General features: G+C 37.4%; 1 protein-coding gene across 3 annotated transcripts in view; it reads right to left on the bottom strand.

Annotated features, from left to right (window-relative positions):
• Nucleotides 1–22981, bottom strand: part of DHX29 (DExH-box helicase 29) — a 29046-nt gene that overhangs the window by 2808 nt on the left and 3257 nt on the right. Inside the window, exons 3-26 of one of the 3 annotated variants that reach the window (XM_054003104.1) lie at nucleotides 22555–22668; nucleotides 21852–21981; nucleotides 21333–21475; nucleotides 20343–20468; nucleotides 19781–19907; nucleotides 19347–19508; nucleotides 17812–17977; nucleotides 16718–16841; nucleotides 15717–16313; nucleotides 14918–15061; nucleotides 14647–14823; nucleotides 13919–14059; nucleotides 12453–12597; nucleotides 12113–12233; nucleotides 11035–11119; nucleotides 10372–10460; nucleotides 9625–9753; nucleotides 8743–8818; nucleotides 6869–7093; nucleotides 4975–5111; nucleotides 4256–4349; nucleotides 3219–3521; nucleotides 1773–1904; nucleotides 150–246 (exon numbers count right to left, since the gene is read on the bottom strand). In XM_054003104.1, coding sequence (XP_053859079.1) covers nucleotides 150–246; nucleotides 1773–1904; nucleotides 3219–3521; nucleotides 4256–4349; nucleotides 4975–5111; nucleotides 6869–7093; nucleotides 8743–8818; nucleotides 9625–9753; nucleotides 10372–10460; nucleotides 11035–11119; nucleotides 12113–12233; nucleotides 12453–12597; nucleotides 13919–14059; nucleotides 14647–14823; nucleotides 14918–15061; nucleotides 15717–16313; nucleotides 16718–16841; nucleotides 17812–17977; nucleotides 19347–19508; nucleotides 19781–19907; nucleotides 20343–20468; nucleotides 21333–21475; nucleotides 21852–21981; nucleotides 22555–22668 — 3784 coding nt within the window. Of the gene's footprint in view, nucleotides 1–149; nucleotides 247–1772; nucleotides 1905–3218; nucleotides 3522–4255; nucleotides 4350–4974; nucleotides 5112–6868; nucleotides 7094–8742; nucleotides 8819–9624; nucleotides 9754–10371; nucleotides 10461–11034; nucleotides 11120–12112; nucleotides 12234–12452; nucleotides 12598–13918; nucleotides 14060–14646; nucleotides 14824–14917; nucleotides 15062–15716; nucleotides 16314–16717; nucleotides 16842–17811; nucleotides 17978–19346; nucleotides 19509–19780; nucleotides 19908–20342; nucleotides 20469–21332; nucleotides 21476–21851; nucleotides 21982–22554; nucleotides 22669–22981 lie in introns of those variants that run through there. The other 2 variants (XM_054003105.1, XM_054003106.1) reach the window with 2 other exon arrangements.

Here is a 22981-nt window from a genome sequence, read left to right as displayed (position 1 = left end):
CACGCATATATATGCAGGGTTAGTAATGGACGCCTCTTAATGGAACTTTCATATCACACATGCTACTGTGTGAGGATGCAGTGTGCTAATGATTCCTCAGTTTTGCTACAAGGTCCATTTAACAAAGAGTAATGCCAGCAATAAGTTACCTTCAAGTGACATTTTGGGATTTTCAAGCTTCTTCTTCAAAACAGACTCAATGAGAACTCTCAGCTGTTTGAAAATCACCGCTATCTTAACAGGAGCCTATAAGGAAAAGACAAACACTTCATCATCAGACATTTCACACCAAACTATAGATCACAATATTACCCTACATATAAACAAGAGTTTTTAACAAGATTCCTGCAAACACAATGCACATATGTGATTTTTAATGGTAATGATAATCATGATGGATAGTATACTCATTAAATGACTCTGCTTACCTTATGCCTTAGCTTTAGGCACCAGCTGTTCACAGTATCACACAGCCCGAAGAACAGCAGTTGAGAAGGGTAACTTAGAATGCATTCCCACACAACCAGCATAAGATACCAATAAGCTGACCAATTAATTGCCTTTTTACCCCCCAAGGTAAAGTTCAAATTACATTTACACCTGAAAAAAAACAAGCGATGCATTTGCCTCTTGGGAGGCCTGCCAGGCCTTCTGACAAGCCTTTTCTAAATCTCACTATGAATTTGGATACCTAAAACTGACCCCTCTCTCAGAAAGATTTCATTTTATCCTTCCCTCCCTATTTCAATCTTAATTTCATTTATATGTTGCCTTTGGTACAACAAGTAGCTGCTATAGCAGAAACCCAAAATGCAAGGTATTTTCCTTAGCATCTCAATAGAAAAGTAGAAATTCTGAAACACTCTGTAAGGTGTGATCAGCCCAGCAACTGCACAACTGTAGCAATCCAGGGACCAGAAAAAAAATCTCTAACAAATCCACAAGGGATCTGCTTGTTAAAATTCCCCGCTCAGGATTATCAGTGAATTAAATTAGATGACTGCTTACTTGTATCAACAGACTGCAAAAAATTGTTTTGTTGCTTATAGTTGTCTTAGAGAGTGGCACAAGGTCCAGAGCACAGAGGGAGCACAGAAAATTGTAACATGTAGCTGCCTGGATAGTAAAACTACTGCTTGCCATTTACCAGAATTTACAGAGGATCTTTTCATGACAACTATTTTGTCTGGAAAAATATGCTAGGAAAGTGCTCTCAGTTTTCCAATTTCCAAGTAAAACTTACACATGCAGAAAGGAAAAAATCTAATCAAGAAAACCAAACACCCCAAACCCAAGTAAGCAGCTGTTTTACAATTTGGATTTTTTTTTCCAAACAATTCTGTCTGCACTATAGAACAGTTTATACAGCAGTATTCTGAAGATATACATGTAGTTACAAGATTGTAAAATTATAAGAAAGGGTAATATAAAAACAGTACACTTCTCTGATTTTAGTACAAGCTCTATAAAAAAAAGGTTCAGTCTGCATCCATTTTCAATACCTTTTCTGAAAGAACACTTTCTTCTTGAAGAGAGAGGGAACTGATTTGTTGCACACCATGTATGACAAGTCTATTCTTCTGAGTGTGATTTGTTAAGATTTCATTACATGTATATAAAATTTCCCATCATTATCTTAAATTCTCTCCCCCTTTCTTCCCGCTTGTCTCCATCTCCCATATACAGTGGTCTGAATCAAGCTAATGTACCAACTATGCAATATGAAAGCTCATGGAATCACAAAAGGTAGTTTAGTTATAACTCCAATGCACCTGAAAATGGATCCAACCATCAACTGTCAGGAGACGCTCGCGATGCTGGACTTCTATATCCCCACCAAAAAGCAAAATGGGAAAGGGGGATATTAAAGTAGTTTCTCTCAAATACACCTTGGCATACCTCACCTACATATAAAAAACACAAGCAATTACAAAGAGCAACAAAAAATCCCAAACCACGTAACATTCTATAACACTAAATCTAATTGCTACTTCTACAAGCAAGAAATACACTTTTTTCCTTTTTCAAGATGCAACCAAAACAAGTTATTGTAAACAATCAATAGCTATTTGTCTGCCTTGTACCACATAAAATTACTCACTCTAAGTAAGTGACAGACTTATATGCTAGAAGTTAGCTAAAGTCTTCTTAAAGCTCATATAGAGACGTAACATTAACCTAGTGGTTTTCATAGAAGCAACACGAAAAGTAGTAACACTACTGAAGCAAAAGGCATGCAAAGCTCTTTCATTATACAGTCTTCTTGGGAACTGTTTTATCAGTTTCGATATATCCACATATGAACATGCATAAATGAACACAGACACACACACTGCATGAAGTATGGAGCTCAGCATATGCTGCTTCTGGCTTTGGAACATCTTGAAAAAAAGACAGAATGGGGTGGAATGAGTTGTAGTGGAAAGAATGGACATCTTCATACAAAATAGTGAGTCTTCATACAAAAGTGGAGGCTTAGTTTGTCCCATTTTTCATGGAATAACTTACCTACCTTAGCTGCTGTCTTGTCATCACACTATGATGCTCTTGGGCATCAGGAAATATTTTCAACTCTCAAAAAATACTATCACTTTATATGCGTTAACAAGTCTATTACTTCCTGCTTCTCCACAGTAAATTTGGTTATTAAACAACTGTCAAACTTTTGTTGTACCAGAAGTATAAATAAATACAAACACTTCAATTTAGCAGATAGCTGACAAGATTTTCAATTGAAGGGGAAATAAGTTAAAAAAAATGCAATTCACTTAGGGAGTTTAGCTGTCCATTACAGAACTGGCTCTTTTATTTTATTACTGGTGTATGTCAGTACCAACTTTCAAAACCTCAGAACAGTAACAAAGCAGATTTTGAGAAGTTACTACTACATATTACTGTGTAAAGTGTTATCAAAATCAACAAGACTGTAATTTAAAAAAAATCAATGATACTATTAAGCTAAATGATACACAGAAAATGCCTTCCATTTATAGTTACCAGCTTCACCATGAACAGATTTGTTCATTATTTTCAGCTTCACCTTCTTTTTCTTCAGCACTCAGTTGGCTCACTTCTATGGACTTTAGGATCATTAGATAATAAGACTTTCTAACATAAAACAATTAGATATTAAATAACATACACTAGTTTGAAGTATACTAGAGGCAGAACTCCACTTTTACACAAACTACTAGCTACATTCACTATCTTCAACTTACCTTCTCCTGGTAAAGCAACCATCCGTATGTCTGCAAGTCTCGATTTACGGAAGAGGGATGAACTTGAGCTTTACCCTGAGCAGTTTCTACCGTGCAAGCCAGCTTCTCAGTAATATCCACAGACTTTGTATATAGTATTTTTCCTACATTGTCATACAGCCCTGCAGTCAACACAGCTTTAAGAAGAGCTGTTTCACTGAGAGACAGAGATTGTGTGGCTCCATTTCCATCCCATCCGCATTGTGTTGAAGGTGCTGTAAACCCTGCTGCTCTGACCACCCTTATGAGTTCTTGCTTCACATCCTGAAATTAGGATGGTATTAGTAAAGTTTTGAATTTAAAAAGTTACATACTCCACTTCAACAGCAGGAAATGACGCTTCAACTGAATTATTCATGCTCTCCAGGGGAAGTCCCTCACTAGAATAATTGTATTTTCTGCAGCCACACTGGAATCCTAGCTATTTTTATGATAAAAACATTATTTATAACAATCTGATATCTGGAATACGGCATTAAACATATGGAAATATATATTCTGCAAACACTAAATCTCTACCTGCAGTTAAAATGAAAAGATACATTTGCATCAAAAATCCAGTTCTGCTTACAAGTACTCAGTCACCCAAACTTAAAACAGAAAGATCAATTCAAACATATTCTCACCAAAAACAAGAGGCCATTCATGTACGTTTGTGGCTCATCTTTCAAGTTAACTGTTAATAGATATGTTATTTGATATCAAGAATAATAAAATATTTTAATTCATGAAGCTTTGATTCTCTGATGAAAGTAAGGTCTAGCTTCTCCAATGGCAGTGACTACAAAGCTGTTTACCAAAGTGTGCATATCCAAAACTCAAATACAGACACAGCTATCTTAACTGAGAATGTGCATTTCATCAGTCCCTAAATTCCACTTGCTTTTATCTTGTCTAAATAGTAACTGTGATATACAATCTCTTTAAAAGGAACGACATTTTCAGAGGGAAATTTTAACAAATAATTTATGAGTACAGAGCATAAAGGTAAGTTTTACCTCCAGAGTTAACAGTGAAGTCCTATTAAGGAAATTCCTTCTGCAATAAGTCATTTCAGCACGATACCCCCCTTCCTGTCGGGCCCTTTTCCACCTAAGGAAAAAATAGTGTCTTACAGAGCAAGAAACCCATCAAGACTATAACAGCAGAAGAGGCTCTAAGTTGAAGAACAAAAATGTGTTTTGGCAAGCATTCTCCACTCTAAAGTAAGTTGTTTTAATGAAGATGAATTCTGCTGGTCTAAGGACACTTGAAAGAACATGTCTGTAATGTAGATTTGACAGATACTAACAAAAATACAAGGTGATTTATTCTCAACCCCCACACATTTCTGTCTTGACAGTCAAAACAAAATTCAGACATAGTGGTAATACCCTGAAGAGGAAAAAACCTGTATGTCATTTTACACATTTGTGCTTTATCAAATACAAAATATTCTGGTCCAAATACCACAAACAGCAAAAAAAAAAAAAAAAACTTTGAACACTAGAATAAACTGACACAGTAAACCTCTGTGTCCAGGTATAGTTAAAAGGTGTTGAAGAACAAAACACTAAGCAAACTATCCATTTACAGTTACAGTACTTGTCAATCTATTGTTACTCTGAACAGAAAAAACTTGAAATGAAAGCAGTTCAAGAGCTATTAAGGATTCTTTACATAACTGCGTTATGTGTTATCTGCTACTAGTTATGAGCATAGGAGAATCATCACTTACCCCAGATAAGCATTGTAGATTGTTATATGGTCTGAAACTGCCATAGCTAAAGATGATTTTGCAAGATCTGCTTCATCTTTTCGACCAATAGGTGTAGTAAATGGGGATTTTTCTGTCATAACAGCAGCCAAAGTTGCCTGCAATTTTTCAGTACACACCACTTAGAACTATTTTGTTATAAGCTTACAGGTTCATAAAACAAATAGCCTGAAATTTTCTTTTATCATTATCTTAGAATGATAGGCTTGAGTTGCAAAGGACTTAAAGATCATCTAGTTTCAAGCCCCTGCTTTACGCGGGGACACCTTCCACTAAACCAGGTTGTACAAAGCCCCACACAACCTGGCCTTGAACACTCCTAGCAATGGGACATCCCCAACATCTCTGGGCAGCCTGTGCCAGTGTCTCATCACCCTCACAGTAAAGAATTTCTTCCTAATATCAAATCAAACCAAATGCTCTTTCAGTTCAAACCCATTCCCTCTTGTCCTGTTACCATATGCCCCTGTAAGAAGTTCCTCTTCAATGCCCTTCAGACACTGAAAAGCTGCAATTAGGTCATGCTGAAGCCTTTTCTCCATGCTGAACAACCCCACTTCTCTCAATCTCCTCAAAGAAGAGGCACTCCAATTCTCTCTGATCAGCTTTGTGATAAACTCTGGACTCACTTCAGCAGGTCCACATCCTTCTTGTGTTGGGGCTACCAGAGCTGGATCCAGCACTACAGGTGGAATCTCATGAAAGCATAGCAGAAGGGCAGAATCCCCTCCCTGGCCCTGCTGCCCACACTGCTCTGGATGCAGCCCAGGACACGTGTGGCTCTCTGGGCTGTGAGTGCCCATGGCCACCAGCACCCCCAAGTCCTTCTCCCCAGGGCTGCTCTGGATCTGTTCATCCCCAGTGCGTGCTGGTATCTGGGGTTGTCCTGACTCTGATGCAGCACCAGCACCTGGCTCCACATCTGCCCACTTTTCCAGGTCCCTTTGGATGACATCCCATCCTTCAGGTGCGTCAACAGCACCACTCAGCTTGGGGACATCTCCAAATTTGCTGAGGGGGCACTCGATCCCTTTGTCATATGTCACTGATGAAGATATTAAATAACTCTGGTCCCAGTATAGACCTCTGAGGGCAGCACTTGTCACTGATGTCCATCGCGACACTGAGCCCTTGACCATGAGCCTCTGGATGGGACTGTACAACCACTTTCTTATCCATCTAATAGTTTACCCTTTGAATCAATCCCTCTCCAGTTTAGATGGGCGACCACTGTAAAGGCTTTGCAGAAGTCCAGATAAACAAGTATGTAGCCTTCCCCTTGTCCACTGATGTGGTCTCTCCAGCACAGAAGGCCACTGGGTTGGTCAAGCAGGCCTTGCCCTTGGTTAAGCTCATGCTGGTGTCTTGAATCACCTTCCTGTCCTCCAAGTGCCACACCATATTTCTAAGAGGATCTGTTCCACGATCTTCCCAGGTACAGAATTGAAGCTGACATTTTAGTAGCTCCCAAGGCCCCTCTTTTCTACTTTTTTAAAAGAAGACAGATACAATGTTTCCCCTTTCCCAGTCACCTGGGACTTCACTTGACTGCCATAAAAGTGGTTACCATTGATGACTGAGGAAAAAACCTGGAAACCAAACCTGATTATCCACTGTGGAGAGCACCTAGGAGTTTAGAATCACAGAACCACTTTGAGTTGGAAAAGACCTTAAAGATCATTGAGTCCAACCATGAAGAACACTTACATTATTCCCCTTCATGACATCTGGGTGTCCTCACCCTAAAGTAAACATTTTAACTTGCACCACCTTTTCAAAATGCCACATTACAAGAAATCAGATTAATTGCAAAGAATTAACAATTTCTATACTTTTAATTTTTTTTTTCACTCACCACAGGATCCAAGCATCCAAATATAGCACCAAATATAAGCATTTTGCCAATCTTTACATTAACAGGAAGGGCTGCAAGGTGCTGGCCCAATGGAGTCAGCTTGGGCTCATTTAACTGACAAGCGCCAATCTTCCTCAAAAGATTCATTGCATTACCAATTACTTGCTGCTGTGGTGGATCTAATGCTCTGGAAAGAAAATCTTCAGGAGAGCCAAGATTGCATTTCTGTGAAGTAAAGGGACATATATTTAAATATAAAAAATTATTATAAAAAAGTTCTCTAACAGCTACACAGAAAACTGGAAAGCTGATCTTGCATCAAAAGTTCACATTCCCTCCCCACCAAACAAGCTTCTTGCTTCCTGGAAGGCTGACATGCTTCACAATAGGTTAACAAAACCTCATTATTTGTAAGGGCTTCATATGGCTTGACCACTGTTCAGAGAAGTGTGTTACCAGTGATCATTGATGAAGACGGGAATCTCAATCCTGATGAGCTGCAGTTCAACCCAGCACTAATTTGCCAGGTTGCTAGTTTTCCCATACACATCCTACTCACTTAAGACATGGTGGGAGGTAATGGAATTCCTCTCTTAAACAGAAATCAATTAGGCTATTAACAAAGTTTAAAATTGTCACTCTGAGGCAAACTGGAATAATATAGTACACTACTCTCTGAACAGCATGCTTGTATTTTACAGCAATCAAGTGCTGGGCTACTCCCTGACCTGTATGAGCAGCCCCACGAAGTAACTGCATTGGATCAGGTCTGTAGTAACAATCCTTTTCAGCTATGAGAGTCAATAATTCTGAAACAGGCAATATTATGAAGGTGTAATTCCTCCAGAGGCATGCACAGTATTTTTAGCTAACAAGGTGTATTGGGCTTGTGTTGCCATGTTTAGGTAGTAGAGGCTGCATGGGTGAGTTTGGTGAGAAGTTGAGAGCAGCTTTCCCTACATGTAGCCAATGCCAGGTAGTTCCAGGGCAGACCCACTGGCCAAGGCTGAGCCAACCAGTGATGGTGATCATGCCTCCAGGAGAAGTTACTGCACAGAAACAAATTGCAGCCAGAGAAAAGGAGGTGAGAACAACACTGAAGATACCAAAATCAGTGAACAAAGTAGGGGAGGAGGTTCTCCAGCTGCTGCAGCCCATGGTGAGGAAGGCTGGTCCCCCTGCAGTTCATGGAGGTCTGTGGTGGAGCCCACACTCAAGCAGGTGGATGCTTGAAGGAGGCTGTGACCCTGTGGAAAGCTCATGCTGGAGTAGGCTCCTGGCAGGACCTGTTGTGCCATGATGAGAGGAGCCCACACTGCAGCAGGTTTGCTGGCAGAACTTATGACCCTGAGTGGGATCCATGCTGGAGCAGTTCATGAAAAACTGCAGCCTGTGGGAAGGATTCACACTGCAGAAGCCTGTAAAGGACTGTATCCAGTGGAAGGTACCCCAAGATGGAGCAGAGGAACGAGTCCTCCCTTTCTCTGAGGAGGAAGCAACAGTAGAAATCTGATAAATTGACCAAAACTGCCACTCCCCATCTCCCTGTGTTGATGGAGGATAGGAGGTAGGGAATTGGGAAATAAAGCTAAGCCCAGGAAAGAGGGAGGGGTGGTTTCTACATCTCATTAACCTACTCTAATTTAATTGATTATAAATTCTATTGATTTCCACAAATCAAGTCTTATTTTGCCTGGGACAGTAACTGGTGAGTCATCTCTTTGTGTCCTTACCTCTAGCTATGAGCCTTTTGTTGTATTTTCTCTCCCATCCACCTGAGGTGGAGAATAATAGAGTAGCTTTGGGGCCACCCGGCGTCCAGCCACGGTCAACCCACCACACAACGTTAGGAATTCTAAAATCAAAAACCGTACCATAATATGAAGGCATAATTCCTCCAAGGGCACACGCAGTATTTCTGGAACAGAATATTCCATGAAGCTTTCAAACCTGCAACATCATAAAATCACAAAAACATATATATTCAACTAAATCTTTGAATTAAATTTGTAAATCTGATTTTTACATGGTCATTCTTTGCAGTTTTTCTATTGAGGCGCAGGGAAGGGAGTAGCATGGGTAAGCCATTCATACTTAGAATTAAGGTATGTGCTGTGGCTTGGAAAACAAGTTTTAGTCAGAGAGAGAAAGCAGGAAACCCCAATTTTCAAAACAAGTCTGTAAAATGCTTCCAAACTGATAGTCTTTTAGGGGGCTAAAAGGCACACTTCACTGGTTATATCAAACGACTTTAATTCTTTCTCACCTGATAGTCACTTTAGGTTTTCACAGAACCAGGAAAGAGGTTTTTCCACTGCAGTAATAGAAACTAATTCTGCAGTGCCCCCATCTCATCCATAGAGATTACTTCCTCAGAAGCCTACAGATTTGTCTGATAAAAAATTCGAAGTTTAGGAGGCAAGGTTCGCACACATTTGATGTAAGCCAATCAGGTGTTGTAAAAAACTGATGTTCTACAATTCCCTGTGCTGTGCTGTTCCTTTAATTATGAGTATTTTTTTAAAAACACATTACAGAAATATTAATAATAAAATTAACTTTTTTAGAAAGTGTGAAAGACTACAGTAACACTTTACACATACAATAATCAAAGTCTTGTTTTGGTTGAGTTTTTCCAGTTTTATCTTTCTGGTTTACAGTAAATAAAGTGAATTTCAACAAGAATTCTCAGTCTTGCACAGGAAAAAAAAGACAGTATCTATGTGATTTACAGAATTCCGCTATGTTTACAATACCTGTCTCTCGTATACATTCGGAAGCAGAACCCATCCCTAACACGCCCAGCTCTTCCTTGCCGCTGCAGAGCACTAGCTTTACTAACAAAGGTCTCTTCCAGGGAACTCATCTGACTGCTTTCATGATACCTTAAACATTATAAAGCAGATTCAGATTTCAGAAATACAATTTTCATGTACATTTAACCTGAAGAACAGCATATTGGCAATACATCTAATGAGAAATTTTTGAAAATACATTTAGTTTTGAAAACCAAGCATATCTGGGAAGAACTGTATATTATAATACATTGAATACAAGTCACTAGTGAAAGTAAAAAAATTGGAAAAGATAAGTTTTTTAGTTTCATCTCCTTGGCAATTCAGAATCATTCTAACACATTGTGTAGGGATTTTCACATTTAAAGTGAAGAAAAAATAACTTTCAAAAACCAAGATAGCATAAAAACACTTTCTCCATTTTTAAAACAGTACTTAATCACAATTATCTCTATATTATATCTATTATCTATAAACTTCCCTTTTTCTTCTCACCATTTGAAACTCCAAACATATATCCCAAACCTGTACCCAAAACTGCAAGCTTTTAAATGAGCTCAGCACATGTCTGCATCAGAACTCTAATTAATAAGGATAATTACTAGAAGTATTACTCTAAGGTAATAAGGATGCTACAAAATCCTTGCAGCTCTATTCTCCAAATATTCACAGTAACCACAGTGTGACTGATAAAAATCAAACTCTTACCTATTTTCTTTTGTTCTCCCAGTATCAATTACAAAGACAACATCTGGTATTGTGATACCCGTTTCTGCTATATTGGTTGCCAAAACAATCTGGAAAGAGTAGTATAACATAAATAGAAGAACTGGAATGTGTAACAGGTTTCAACCTTTAAATCAGTATTATGGAGTAAGTCTGGTTAAATTTTTTTTTTACCCAGAAATATCTCCTTAAATCATTTGACAAATAATTAAAAGCTACATGACTTAGAAAATGGTCTAGTTTTCCCCAAGGAGAGAAACTGAAAGTTAAGAAATAATTTCACATTCACATTTTGTTTCATAATCCATCAAAATTACTGGTTAGTATCTGCCAAAATTGATCAACATTTAATTACATAGTTTGGCAGCAAATAAAATAGTATTTTTTCAAGATAAAAAGCCATAGTTACTGGTTAACAATAGTTAAAATACACGTAAATGATAAATAAGGAAGTTCACAGAAAATTTTAAGTTTAAGAATTTGTCCAATACTGTTAAGATTTTCACAGCATATTATCTGTGAGAGGTATTATCTGAGAGAGGAAATTCTAGGAACACCTAATTGTTGTGTAATTCTGTATGATAACAATTCAGATTTGCACCCACAGAAAATTTCTCTTTCAGTTGTGAACTTCATAAATATTACCTTTCTAATACCAAGAGGAGGTATTGTAAATGCAGCTGCTTGATCTTGAGTTGAAAGAACAGAATGCAAAGCTATCAATCTATGCCTACAACAAGAAATTATAATAATAAATATACACTTATCAAATAACATGGAGTAAAAAAAATAAGACCAGTATAATGACAACATTTGAAGAATAGACAATTGGAAGAGTTTGTATGATTAGGTATGAAAGTCTACATCATTGTTTTATTACAATAGCTAGAAAAATAACCTAGTTAGTTCATAGGGATGTTCTCCCATTCAGTAAAAATGAAGGAAAAATATTAATACTACAGAACTGCTGGTTACTTTACAATAACAGCCTAGCAATAAAGGGAGCTAGGTGTCTGTAAACCCAAGTTCTTTAAATTGTGCTTTCAAGAAAAGGACCATTACAAATACATGCAACTTTGAGTAATAGAGGCCTTCAGAGATGAGACAGCCACAGAGACTGGTATTTTCCTTCTCTTCCAGCCCTTTACATTTCAGTCCATAAACAGATATCTAGCATTTGACTGCAATTGTTCCTTTTATGCAGTTGTGTTGCTAACTTTTAGTTACCCAAAAAAAAAAAAAAAGAAAAAAAAAAAAAGAAAAAAAAGAAATGATCTCTCACTACAACCCTAGGTCATTTCTCTTGGTAGAACCAGATGCTCTGGAGCTTGTCTCAGGAAGTAGTTGCTTCCATGTAAACAGTAAGCCACAGAAATCTGTATCCCAGGTATGGCAGTTTCCATACCCTAAGAAGTGGAGAAGTAGTCAAGTGCTTTTGATTACATAAATTTGTTGAAGACTAAAATAGAAAGTAATAAAGAAATGTATCATACCATTCCTAAGTATCTGTCATTTTTGGCTGTATAACTTTTAGACTATAGCAGTAAAAGTACATTTGTATTGTAGGCAATGTACATTTACATGGCAGTAAAAGTACATTTGTAGCACAATTAGCTCAGAGGTGTAACTCTCACTTGCCTTTTACAAGAACAGCAAACCTTAATGAATATGTTTGTTGGGTTGTAACTTAGAGCATTAACTTAATAAAAAATATCTGCATTACCTGTCATGCAAGTTAAATCTTCTGTCAGTTGAAATGAGATCATACAGCTGTTGGATATGAGCAAGGCCTGGTAAAAAGATCAGCACAGCACCTTCAATATTCTTGAACTGGGGACTTCTATCTGGAAAATAACAGCACAAGCATATAGTTAAAACAAACATGCATTGCAAACCGTTTCACATAACAAGAGGAACGAATGCTAGGCCCCATGGTTAATGCTTCTTAGGATCTTTCCTATAAGAACGAAGTCAAGTACTTCATTATTAGTAGAAAGCAGTGGAAAACAGGTCCAAAGGAAACCCCAAGTACATAAACTTCTTAAGAGGTGGACTAGAAGTACCTAAGTATGCAAGCAACTCCAAAATAAGTTCAAGGTTGATCTTGTAAGGGTTCATATATAAGACAGCCTGCTGTGTACGATTGCTATACTTCGCATAGTGAGGAGCCAAATCGATACCAGATCCAGACTGGATTGGGACATACTCCTAAAAAACAAGAGTAAGCAGAAAAAAAAAAAAAAATCACATTCTTAGTATTTTAGAAGAATGTAGGAGAGCAGAAGGTGCATTTGCCATTCACTTGAAATAGAGATTGGAATAAGAGAAATTTAACTAACTTCCCACCAAAACCTGTGTGAATTAGATTAACTCACAACCACCTACATAATGTGTAGAAGTATCTACAACCGTTAAATGACATTCCAGGTTTTAAAAAAGGTAAAAATTAAAGTCTGTCCAAGAGGTAAACAGTCCCCAGATCCATATCTCTCATTCAACTGGTTTCAGTTCAAACTGGGATAACAAGATGTATACTCTTCTTTCAAAACTCCTGTTTTGGGGTGTAAGAAACTAGTTCCCCTTTTCCCTCTCCCTCACTTCACCCATCTCAACTAATACTTGCAAGGAAAATTAAGAATTAATTAGCTGGCAACTCCTGCAGTGTTTTGGAACAGGAAAAAAGAAGAGTTAGCAGGAGAAACATACATTTGATTTTTTCCTAGACATCTTATATACATAGCATAGTATTTCTAAATTAAGTGGCACTATTGTAAACTACTTCATAGTTACTCGATACACTTAAGGAAGCTTGACACCACATATCCTTCTGTACTGAAGGAAAACAATCAGTAGAGCACACCAGACTATTTTTCAACATATGTATATGTTTGATCATAGCAAGCTAAATTTTCAGAAGTTTTGCAAAGCAAGTCAGAGCAGACAGGTATCTTCCCAAAATACATAGTCTAGATTAACAGCCTAAGATGCCAAAGTCAGATGGCACTGATAGAATTTCCCCTTCAAGAATTTTGATCCAAAAGCATATACAACTGTCACCATAGAGTACCTAAAGACTTATCATAACCTGTTAAACTAATGAGGGCTATACAGCAATCTCAGGTAAATAATCTCATTTGGCATGCCAAGTTGGAGGATCTTGGGAATTTTTCAGCTAAGGATAAGGCCTTGTCTTTTCTGTTGTTAAGTTCACTATGTAGGAGAATTCTTTGGGGAAAAAAAATAGAAATGGTTTCCCTGTTGCTGCTTATAAATCCAGAGCTGGTAATCTACAAGAGACCTCAATGTCAAATACAGCAAAATCAAGACATCTATATAGGAGTTGGAGCAACAATCAAAAGGGTGAAACATTCATAAATATTAGTAGCAGTGTCATTGTCTCTGTTTTTTTATATAAAATATTTATTTGATATTCTACGGTCCAACCACAATAAATTCAAAGGAACCAAAATGATTAAATAATAAAAACCCCCAAAAGGTTCCAAGACAAAACTAAAAATGCCTGTTTCACCTGGTGCTTTGTAGCGCTTCCTCCTTTACCAGTAACATTTATTGTTACTTCCTCCTCCTCCTCCAAGAACTTCTGACAATATTCTGAGTCCTTCTCCAGGACATAGCCAGTTGCTTCAATTACATCTTCAACATGGAAAATCTTTAGTAAAAATTCAAAGAAAAAACATGAAGCATGTAAAAAACTAATCAGCAACCTTTTTTATTTTTAAAATCTTGCATAACAAAGTTGGAGGGCCTTAATGTTGTAATAATTCTTGCAGATTTCAACTTAAACTGCCTTATGATTTTTGAAAACCAAATCTCAGTGCAATCAAGTTTGTTAAGGAGCCTCTCCACCTGATCACGACATAACCTTTACCATAACTTATATAGTACGCCTAAGAAAAACTCATAAGCGTGCAGTGAAAGTTACAGGGTGTGTGAGAAGAATTCTTTAATGCTTTCCTTTCTACCTAAGTTCAACAGAGAAAAATCAAAGCGCAACTGATGGACTGACTGTAATCAATAAATCCATCACAAAAAATAGTACAGCTGTGCACTCCAAAGCCCTGAAGCTATTCTATATTTTCATAAAAGAAAATGAACTACAAGTCCTTGAAATACTTAAAGATCTGCATTTCTGGTAAAAAAAAAGTGATATAGATATATTGCCTAGATACTAACCAGGCAAACACTGTGTACATACATACAAAGTATCTTGCACAATCAAAATAAACATCTACCTACCTCAACTGGGTAGCTCCTCCCCGAGATCCTTAAAATGGGACAGTGTGAGAAATAGCTGGAAAACTTCTCACTGTCTACAGTGGCACTCATTAAAATCAGGTGCAGGTCTGAGCGCTTATGCAAGATCTCTCTCAGGATAACTAGCAAGAAATCAGACTGGACACTTCTTTCATGTACCTAGAATTAGAAAAACAGATCTATAGCAAGAATTTAGTACAGATCAAGGCCCAGAATAACTGTAATTTCTGCAGAATAGTAAAGAACTGATAACCTCATCAACAATAACATGAGATATACTTTGCAGGAGACCATCTTCTTGAAGTTTCCGAAGCAGGACACCTGTTGTACAGTACAGCAGTCTGGTGGCTTCTCCTGTTCTTGATTCCATACGAATCTGATAGCCACACAGGGAATTCTAAAAAAAAAAAAAACATTGAAAATATAGAATAACTTAAAATAATATACAAGCTAACAACATTCAAAATTAAGTGAAATTTATTAGCTGTCAGATTCAAACACTGGACAATGCTATTTAAGTAGTATAGTGAATGACTGCCACAGTTCCATACAAGTACTTTACTTTGTCAAGAAAGGAAAAAATCATCAAAGTTATCCAGAGTGGCAAAGAGCTGGTAAAATCAGGGTTGTTTTCAGGACTCTGAGAGTTTCAAAAATATTCTTATACAAATTACCCTAGCAAATACAGCACTTCGCCTTTCTTCAAACAACAAAATAAATTATCCTGGAAAGGGCCTCTCAAAGCATGGCCTCACTCAAGGCCAGACTGGATTGCCCAGTCTGACCTTTCCAGCTCTGAAACACTTTACATCAGTTCTGGCATCAGGCTTTACATCAGCCTCTGAAGATTTTAGAAATCATATATGCATACCTACAGGTTCACAGGTGACAAGAGAAAAAGAAACAACTGACATACCAAGAAGTCCTTTTCAAGACAAAATAACATCTAATTCTTTGGTTGTATAAGAAAAAATGTTCTCTCATTGTTTTTGTCAACAATCCAGCCCCCTGTATTTGATTAAGACAAGCAAAGGAATTAAGACACTTCTTACTTTTCCTCCCGGTCCTGATTCACAGCCTAGCTCTTCACAAACCCTTGTTGCCAGACTCACTGCTGAGATTCTTCGGGGTTGTGTGCAAACAATGTTGCACTTTTTTGATCCTTCGTCTAGCAACAAGTCTTCCAACAGGAAATGGGGCACCTGGGTACTCTTCCCACTGCCTGTTTCACCAGCAACAACTACTACTCTATGTTTTTTAAGAGTTTCTACAATCGAGTATCTGTGCTTAAACACAGGTAACTCCTGTCGCTCTTTCAGAAGCCTTTGGTATCTAGAGGAACTCTGCAGCTTCTTAAACAAAATCCTTGAAGGTTCCAAATTATCTGCATCTGAGGTCTCAAGGGAGAGACTGCTGAAGTCCTCATCAGAAACCAAGTTTTCCCAGGAATCTTCAGGACCCTCAGATAGTCTTGGCTGGTTTTCAGACTGTAGCTGCTGTTGCTGTTTCAGTTTGTTTAACAATTTAGCAATAAAGGTATCACGTGGTTTGTTGGTTTCTATCTTGCTTTCTTCTTCCTTTTTCTTTTCGATATCCCTCCATTCTAGCCAGACATCTCGGTAGGTAGGAGGCAGCAATTGATGAACTGACTTCGGTGAAAAAAGCAGAAAAAAATTACATTATATACTACTTAGTAGTATCACTAATATTTTATGTGTAAACAAATGTCAAAAGATTTGACAAAAACCAAGTAGGAAACCATTCTAAGTACAGAAACTATGAAAGCAGTAATATAAATGTCAACAATACGTTTTTATTTTCAATTAGCTTTCAGTTTTTAAAAGACTGAAAGTACAGCTTTACCAAAAAATATCTCTTCTGGATACTGCAAAGCATATGCATGATTAGATATAAACAAATATGTAATGGAAGCAAAGAATTTAATAGGAAATACAACATGAAACTACTTTTAGAACTCAACTGTAGATACTATAGCAAAAAAATGGAGAGGCAGATTCAAGACCAAGAACAGTAATACTGCTAAGAAACTTACTTGTCCTTTGGTTAAATGGTAGAGTGCCAAAGTAGCAGCTAGATGTTGTGCTTGCATACTATCTTCTGTTACAATTGTAGGACACATTGCCATTATATCATCTGATGACTTGATAATCCTGACCCTTAATGAAAAATTTCAAAAGCAGTTATCTCAATTTTCTGCAACTGATATAAACAGAAAATACCTGTATGACAAAATTTTCAGCAAGCATTCCAGCAGTGAATTTGTGTCTTTTTTTTTCTCTTTACAAACATCTCCATTTTCTTCAAGGCAGAACCATTTATATACATACAGATTACCATTAAGGTTAGGTGCTTTGGAAGAAGGACCCAATGTTTGTGTGCTTGTAACTATTTAGGATAGATCAAGATGACATTCAACGATCTACTAAGATGCAAACATCTGTTTAACAGATAAACAGCTGTCAGAGCAGCAGCCAAATTTCCCATATTCTTAGGGAAATTTTAGGGGTGGCAGTCTGTTAGTAGTTTTTAGCTTGAGCAAGAAAACAAGCTCTTTTATTTGGTTCCTTTAAGAAACATTGCTTATTTGTAACTTTGCGTCTGCTTTATTCATACATGGTAATATTCTACTCTACAACTCTGCATTTTAGACTTGATTTCTAAAATAAAAGTAAGATACTACACTGTTTTACTCAAATTTATGGTAGCATTAACATCAGTTTTTAACTTCCACTTTAGTTCAAACAATTTTCAGAAGGGTTTTGATATTCATAAACTTGAATCTTTGATTTAATGTTACTTTGAATAAGAATACCCAACCTAAGTTGTTCAAATCTATCTCACAGGGCTGCTTCAGACTAATCTTTCATTCAGCAGTACACAAATAAAAATAAGATTCTAGTGAATGATCCCATAAATCAGGGATAAGGGTTTTTTGTGCTTTTGTCGAAGCTAAGCATCAATTTTGCAGAGCTATCCAGAGTAAAATAGCTCCCTGATCAACTAACAAAGAGTTTGGGCTAAACAGACTATATTAATATAAACCTGTTTCAACAAGAGAGAATTGGCCAGAATTTTTATTTTCAAATTAACCAAAAGGCAAATGTAAACCTCACAGGAAATACATACCTACATTTCCAATATTTTCCAACAGGAATTTTTTCGAAAGCAGGATTTGGGCTCTTTGGAAAATTCTTTCTGCACCAGTCAATCAAAAACTGTTTTGGAGATTTACCAGTCCAGCTTCGAGCACTATAATCAAAATTTCTTATATCTAGTGGTTCTCTTTTTTTCACTGCAAGAGCAGAAAAATGCATTCTAAAATCTCCTCTATTTTACAGTCCTTTGAAGTAATTTTTAACTTTAATTCACAAGTATTTAACCAGATAGCACACTCTTCTGAAATGTTTTACAGAAACACAGGTATTGATGCTACATCACAGAAATTTCTGCTTTTCCTACAGAAGTATCTGGCAGAAAATTAATGACAGTATATTGTTATCTTTGATCACCCAGTAATTTTAGAAGTTTCATTAAAGTTTGGTTATTAGAAAATATTTTAACAGTTTGAAGATTTACAATGAAAATAGTTTAAAAAGATGAGTGTGACTGAAACAGCAACTAGCCGTAAAACTGAAAAAGAAATCTAATTTTTAAGACAAGATAGCATGACAAAAATAGCTTTCAATGTAATCTGCTCATTTAAAGTTAGCTTGGTCAGTGAGACAGACCGTATGTAGATGACACGTAGTTGGGTGGGAGGGCTAACCTGCTGGAGGGCAGGAAGTCTCTGCAGAGGGATCTGGACAGGCTGCATCGATGGGCTGAGGCCAGTGGTGCCAGGTCCTGCCCTTTGGTCACAACAGCCCCAGGCAGTACCACAGGCTGGGAGAGAGTGGCTGGAAAGGACCAGCTGGGGGTGCTGGTGACAGCAGCTGAACATGAGCCAGGGTGTGCCCAGGTGGCCAAGAAGGCAAATGGCAGCCTGGCCTGGATCAGCAATGGTGTGGCCAGCAGGAGCAGGGCAGGGATTGTCCCCCTGTGCTGGGCACTGATGAGGCCACACCTCCAGTGCTGTGTCCAGCTCTGGGTCCCTCACTCCAAGAAAGACACTGAGGAGCTGGGGAAGGGTCTGGAGCACAAGTCCTGTGAGGAGCAGCTGAGGGAGCTGGGCATGTTTATCCTGGAGAAAAGGAGGTTCAGGGGTGACCTTACCACTCTCTACAACAGCCTGAAAGGAGCCTCTGGCCAGGTGGGGGTCAGTCTCTTCTCCAAGGCAACCAGGGAATGTCAAGAGGACATTGCCTCAATCTGCATCAGGGGAGGCTTAGGCTGGACATTAGGAAGGATTTATTCAGAGAAAGGGTTGACAAGCATTGGACTAGGCTGCCCAAGGAGGTGCTGGATTCACCATCCCTGGAGGTGTTTTAAGCAACAACTGAACTTTGCACCCAGTGCCATGGTCTAATGGACATTGTGGTTTTTGGTTACAGGTTGGACTCAATCTCAGAGGTCTTTTCCAAGCTAAATGGTTCTGTAATAGTCTACCTTCCTTTCCCACAATCAGAGCTTGTTCACTCAGCACTGCAAACCTACAAAAACAAGAACTAATCCTGGAAATTTGTGGTATGATTCAAGCTTGTACTGAACTACTTCCAACACACCTTTGTCTTCCTTTGCAGCACCATCAGGTTTTTCAAGCAAACTCAAATTCAAAGTGGTTTCTTGACGTTGAGGTGATGAAGTTTTTTTCTTTTCATTTTGCTGTTGGTTTGAAATCTTTATAGCTGGATTAAATACTGGATGTTCCTCAAGTACTGCTATTTCTGTCACAGAGAGAATATAAACTTATACCCACCAACTGCTTAAAAAACAAGTAAATTATTTCATACTGAGTACCAAAAACCAGAACTAGTGAAAATTTACTGACTTCTTAGAATTTGATGGAGAAAGAACAGATTCAGAAAAGCCTTCATTTCATAGAGTGGCATCAAAGATAATGAAATTATCTTCAATTCAACCTGATGACTCCAAGATTTAATTGCCTAACAAACATGCAGGCTGGAAAATAAAACACAGGTAACTTGCATAGCTCTACCTTGCTGAATTCTTCTTATTTTATCTTGTGCTGCTTTCTGGCCTTGCTTATCTTTGTCTTGCTTGCAGATGCTTGCTTGTTCTTTTGCTTTTGAAAGCTTGGCAGACAGATGTATATACCTCTCATTCTATTTCAGAGAGAATTATTAATTACAAGTCAAATATGGTATGCTTGTTACTTTCAATGACCTTCATAATAAAATGTGGGATTTTTTTCCCTTTATATCAAGCTTATGCAATGGGGAAACAATGAGTTTTTATTTAGCTAACAGTCAAAACCTCCCAGGATTTGATAGTAACTCACTCAATCTCATGGAAATGTATTTTAAGTTTTTCTTTCCCACATATTCTGTTCACCATTTTGAGCGCAGGACAAATAATATGGGAAAGGAAAAACAACTTAGAAAAGAAGAAGCTAAAACAGGTTTTCCTTCAGTACCCTGATACATTACTGGTAACAAAGTTTTTGATCCCCAATTTGTAACACACAGATCCACCACAAGCAGATGTAACAGACATATCAATTTTCAGAAGGACTTCCATGAAGCATTATTCTGTCTTACTGGGTCAAATTTTTCTTCATCTGTCTCTTTTACAGACTCATCCTTCTCTTCATCACTATGTTGCTCTGCATACTGCAAAATCCATTCCTTCATAGTCAATTCTTTATCTTTCCTCACATTCGTTTCCTAAGAAGAGCAATGTAAGTTAAAAGTAATGATAATGTATGTGAAAGCAATGCTTTCTTCTGCCAGTACCTAGGAACTACTATTAAGGTTTTATACGTAATATATATATATATATATATATATGACAAGGAAAAAAAGCTTTCAAAAACCAGTGTGAAAATCCCACTATACACCTAAATAGATCTTAACACTAGAATAACTAGAATTACTATAAGGAATGAAATAATTTGCAGGGAATCTTTTTGTTTTCTAGTTTAAGATTAAATATCCACAGAAATCAAAACACTGACAGTACATAGGCAAACTGAAACCCTCATAAGTCGTAGAGAGTGCCACATATACATAAACAGAATAAACCCATTATAGGATAAAATTAGGAAATTTAGCTACAGAATCCTAGAATGGCTTGCGCTGGGAGGGACCTTAGAGATCACCTAGTAGTTCCAGCCCCCCTGCTATAGGCTGGAACACCTTCTACTAGGCCAGGTTGCTTAGAGCCCCATCCAGCCTGGCCTTGAACATTGCCAGGAATGGGGCATCAGCAGCTTCTCAGGGCAACCTGTTCCAGTGTCTCACCACCCTTACAGAAAAGAATTTCTTCCTACTATCTAATCTCACTCTCATGAGATTCCCTGTGCTTTACCACAAAAATGAACTATGAAGAACCTTCTAGACGCCACAGGAAAAGTACTTTTAAATTACCATTCCATTGAAATTAAAGTGCAAGTTTAATTATTAGTCACACAACATTTTCATAAGCTTTCCACATCAGTGCTGGAAATTAATGCAACTCCTGTATTTTAGAAAGTTTTGTTGTCTCTTCCCCCCGATCCAAGTAACTACTGATTAGATTTTTCAGATTACCTTAGTTCCAGGGCCATTTTCTTTCTTTTTGTTATCTTCTAAATGAGACAGCATTCCACATTGTGATACAGCAGAACATAATTTTGCTCTAGGTTTCTGCTGCTGTTCTTCAAATTGCTGGCTAAAACCTTCAGGCAAAGCATCTTCAAAATAAAAAAAAAGAAAAAACATGTCACAGAAAATATCAATAATAATTACAAGAAAATACTTTAAACTGTGTTGGGAACCAACTATAAGAACACAAACTGAAATAAAAGCTAGGCTTTAGCATTTATATAAGATAGTATATTTGCTCATCGGACATCCAGAGAACTCCAACTGTAGGAGCAGAAGACCACAAGACTGCATGCACTAGAATACACGAGAATCAGTCAGCTGTGCATCTAGGAGAGGAACACTGTTGCAACTACTGGTCTTAGAGGAAAGTTGTATTTAATTATTATTATGAAGTAGTAATGCTACTGCTTAGCAGGTCCTATTTCTCTTCTGTCCAAAACTATTTTCTGTAACCATACTCACCATTGGGAAGGTTTAAACAAAGCCAGTCAAGTGCAGAGTGGAGATCGCCCCCATACAAAAGCGTATTTTTCATTGCTTCTTCAATGTGCTCAGTCTTAAAAGAGAATTTTTGTAAAGCCATGTATACATCCTATAAAGAAGAGAGCCAAAAAGCTTAGGACTTAATCAAGCAATCTAATATAGACTTGTAAAGTTCTATTTGCCATGTATCAGAAAGCCAGCATTAAAGGGAAATAAACACCATGTATTAATGTACCCAAAAATGAAGCAGAAAAATCTGTTTTGCAGCATTTGTATTTTCTTTTTAAATATGCACGCATAGGTATCAATAAATCTACATTCCTGCCTCTCTCTACGCAATGTGTTTTCTAGCTAAGTAAAGACATAACCGCAATTTTGCAGGTATATGAAATAAAAAGCGTAAGAAACCTAAAACATTGAGATTAAGTATTATTTCTCTATCTTGTCTGAAAGCTCTTGATTTTAGTTCCTGAGTCCAAAAAGATGTGCCTTTCCTAATAAGCAAACTTCTTGATTTCACTGACTAATCATTAATATAACTACTGAAAAGCATGCTGTATTGGCTTGTACCGCACACAATACAATTGTGTAATACACACAAGTGTAATATGACACTTGATAAAAATTACGAGAAATCAACTGTTCTAAATAAATAATGAAAAATAAGATTTTGAACTCTTACCTGTAGTTTCTTTGCAGTTAGTCGTTTGGAAATCATTCCTTTGTCCTCATTTTGGTTTTTATGGTTATTAATCACATCGATAATCCTTTTCTCCAAATTACCATTTATCATTACCTGCAAAGAAAAAACGAGTTGATACAAGGTAAACTTTGGAAGTTTTTATGACAGGTCAATGCACTTCATGACTAAGGACGTTAACAATCTCTCTGCCATTCAAATTCCAATTTTTCAAACTTTCTGTAAGCGGCCTAAACATTGCTTACAAAAAGGACACTTTTTCTTCCGCAAGCTATACACTTTCACTTGAAATAGAGGAGTTCATTCCTTATTACCAAGAATGCCCAATTACATTTTAAAGGAGATTTGGTATATTAAGGGAAATACTGTAAGTAAATTAAAATTTTACCAAAAAAAACCAAGGCCTTTC

This window comes from Vidua macroura, chromosome Z, assembly GCF_024509145.1.
Source record: "Vidua macroura isolate BioBank_ID:100142 chromosome Z, ASM2450914v1, whole genome shotgun sequence".
Classification (NCBI taxonomy): Eukaryota; Metazoa; Chordata; class Aves; order Passeriformes; family Viduidae; genus Vidua; species Vidua macroura.
Note: the sequence above shows the minus strand (reverse complement) of the source record. Positions and strands in the feature narration are given on the sequence as shown.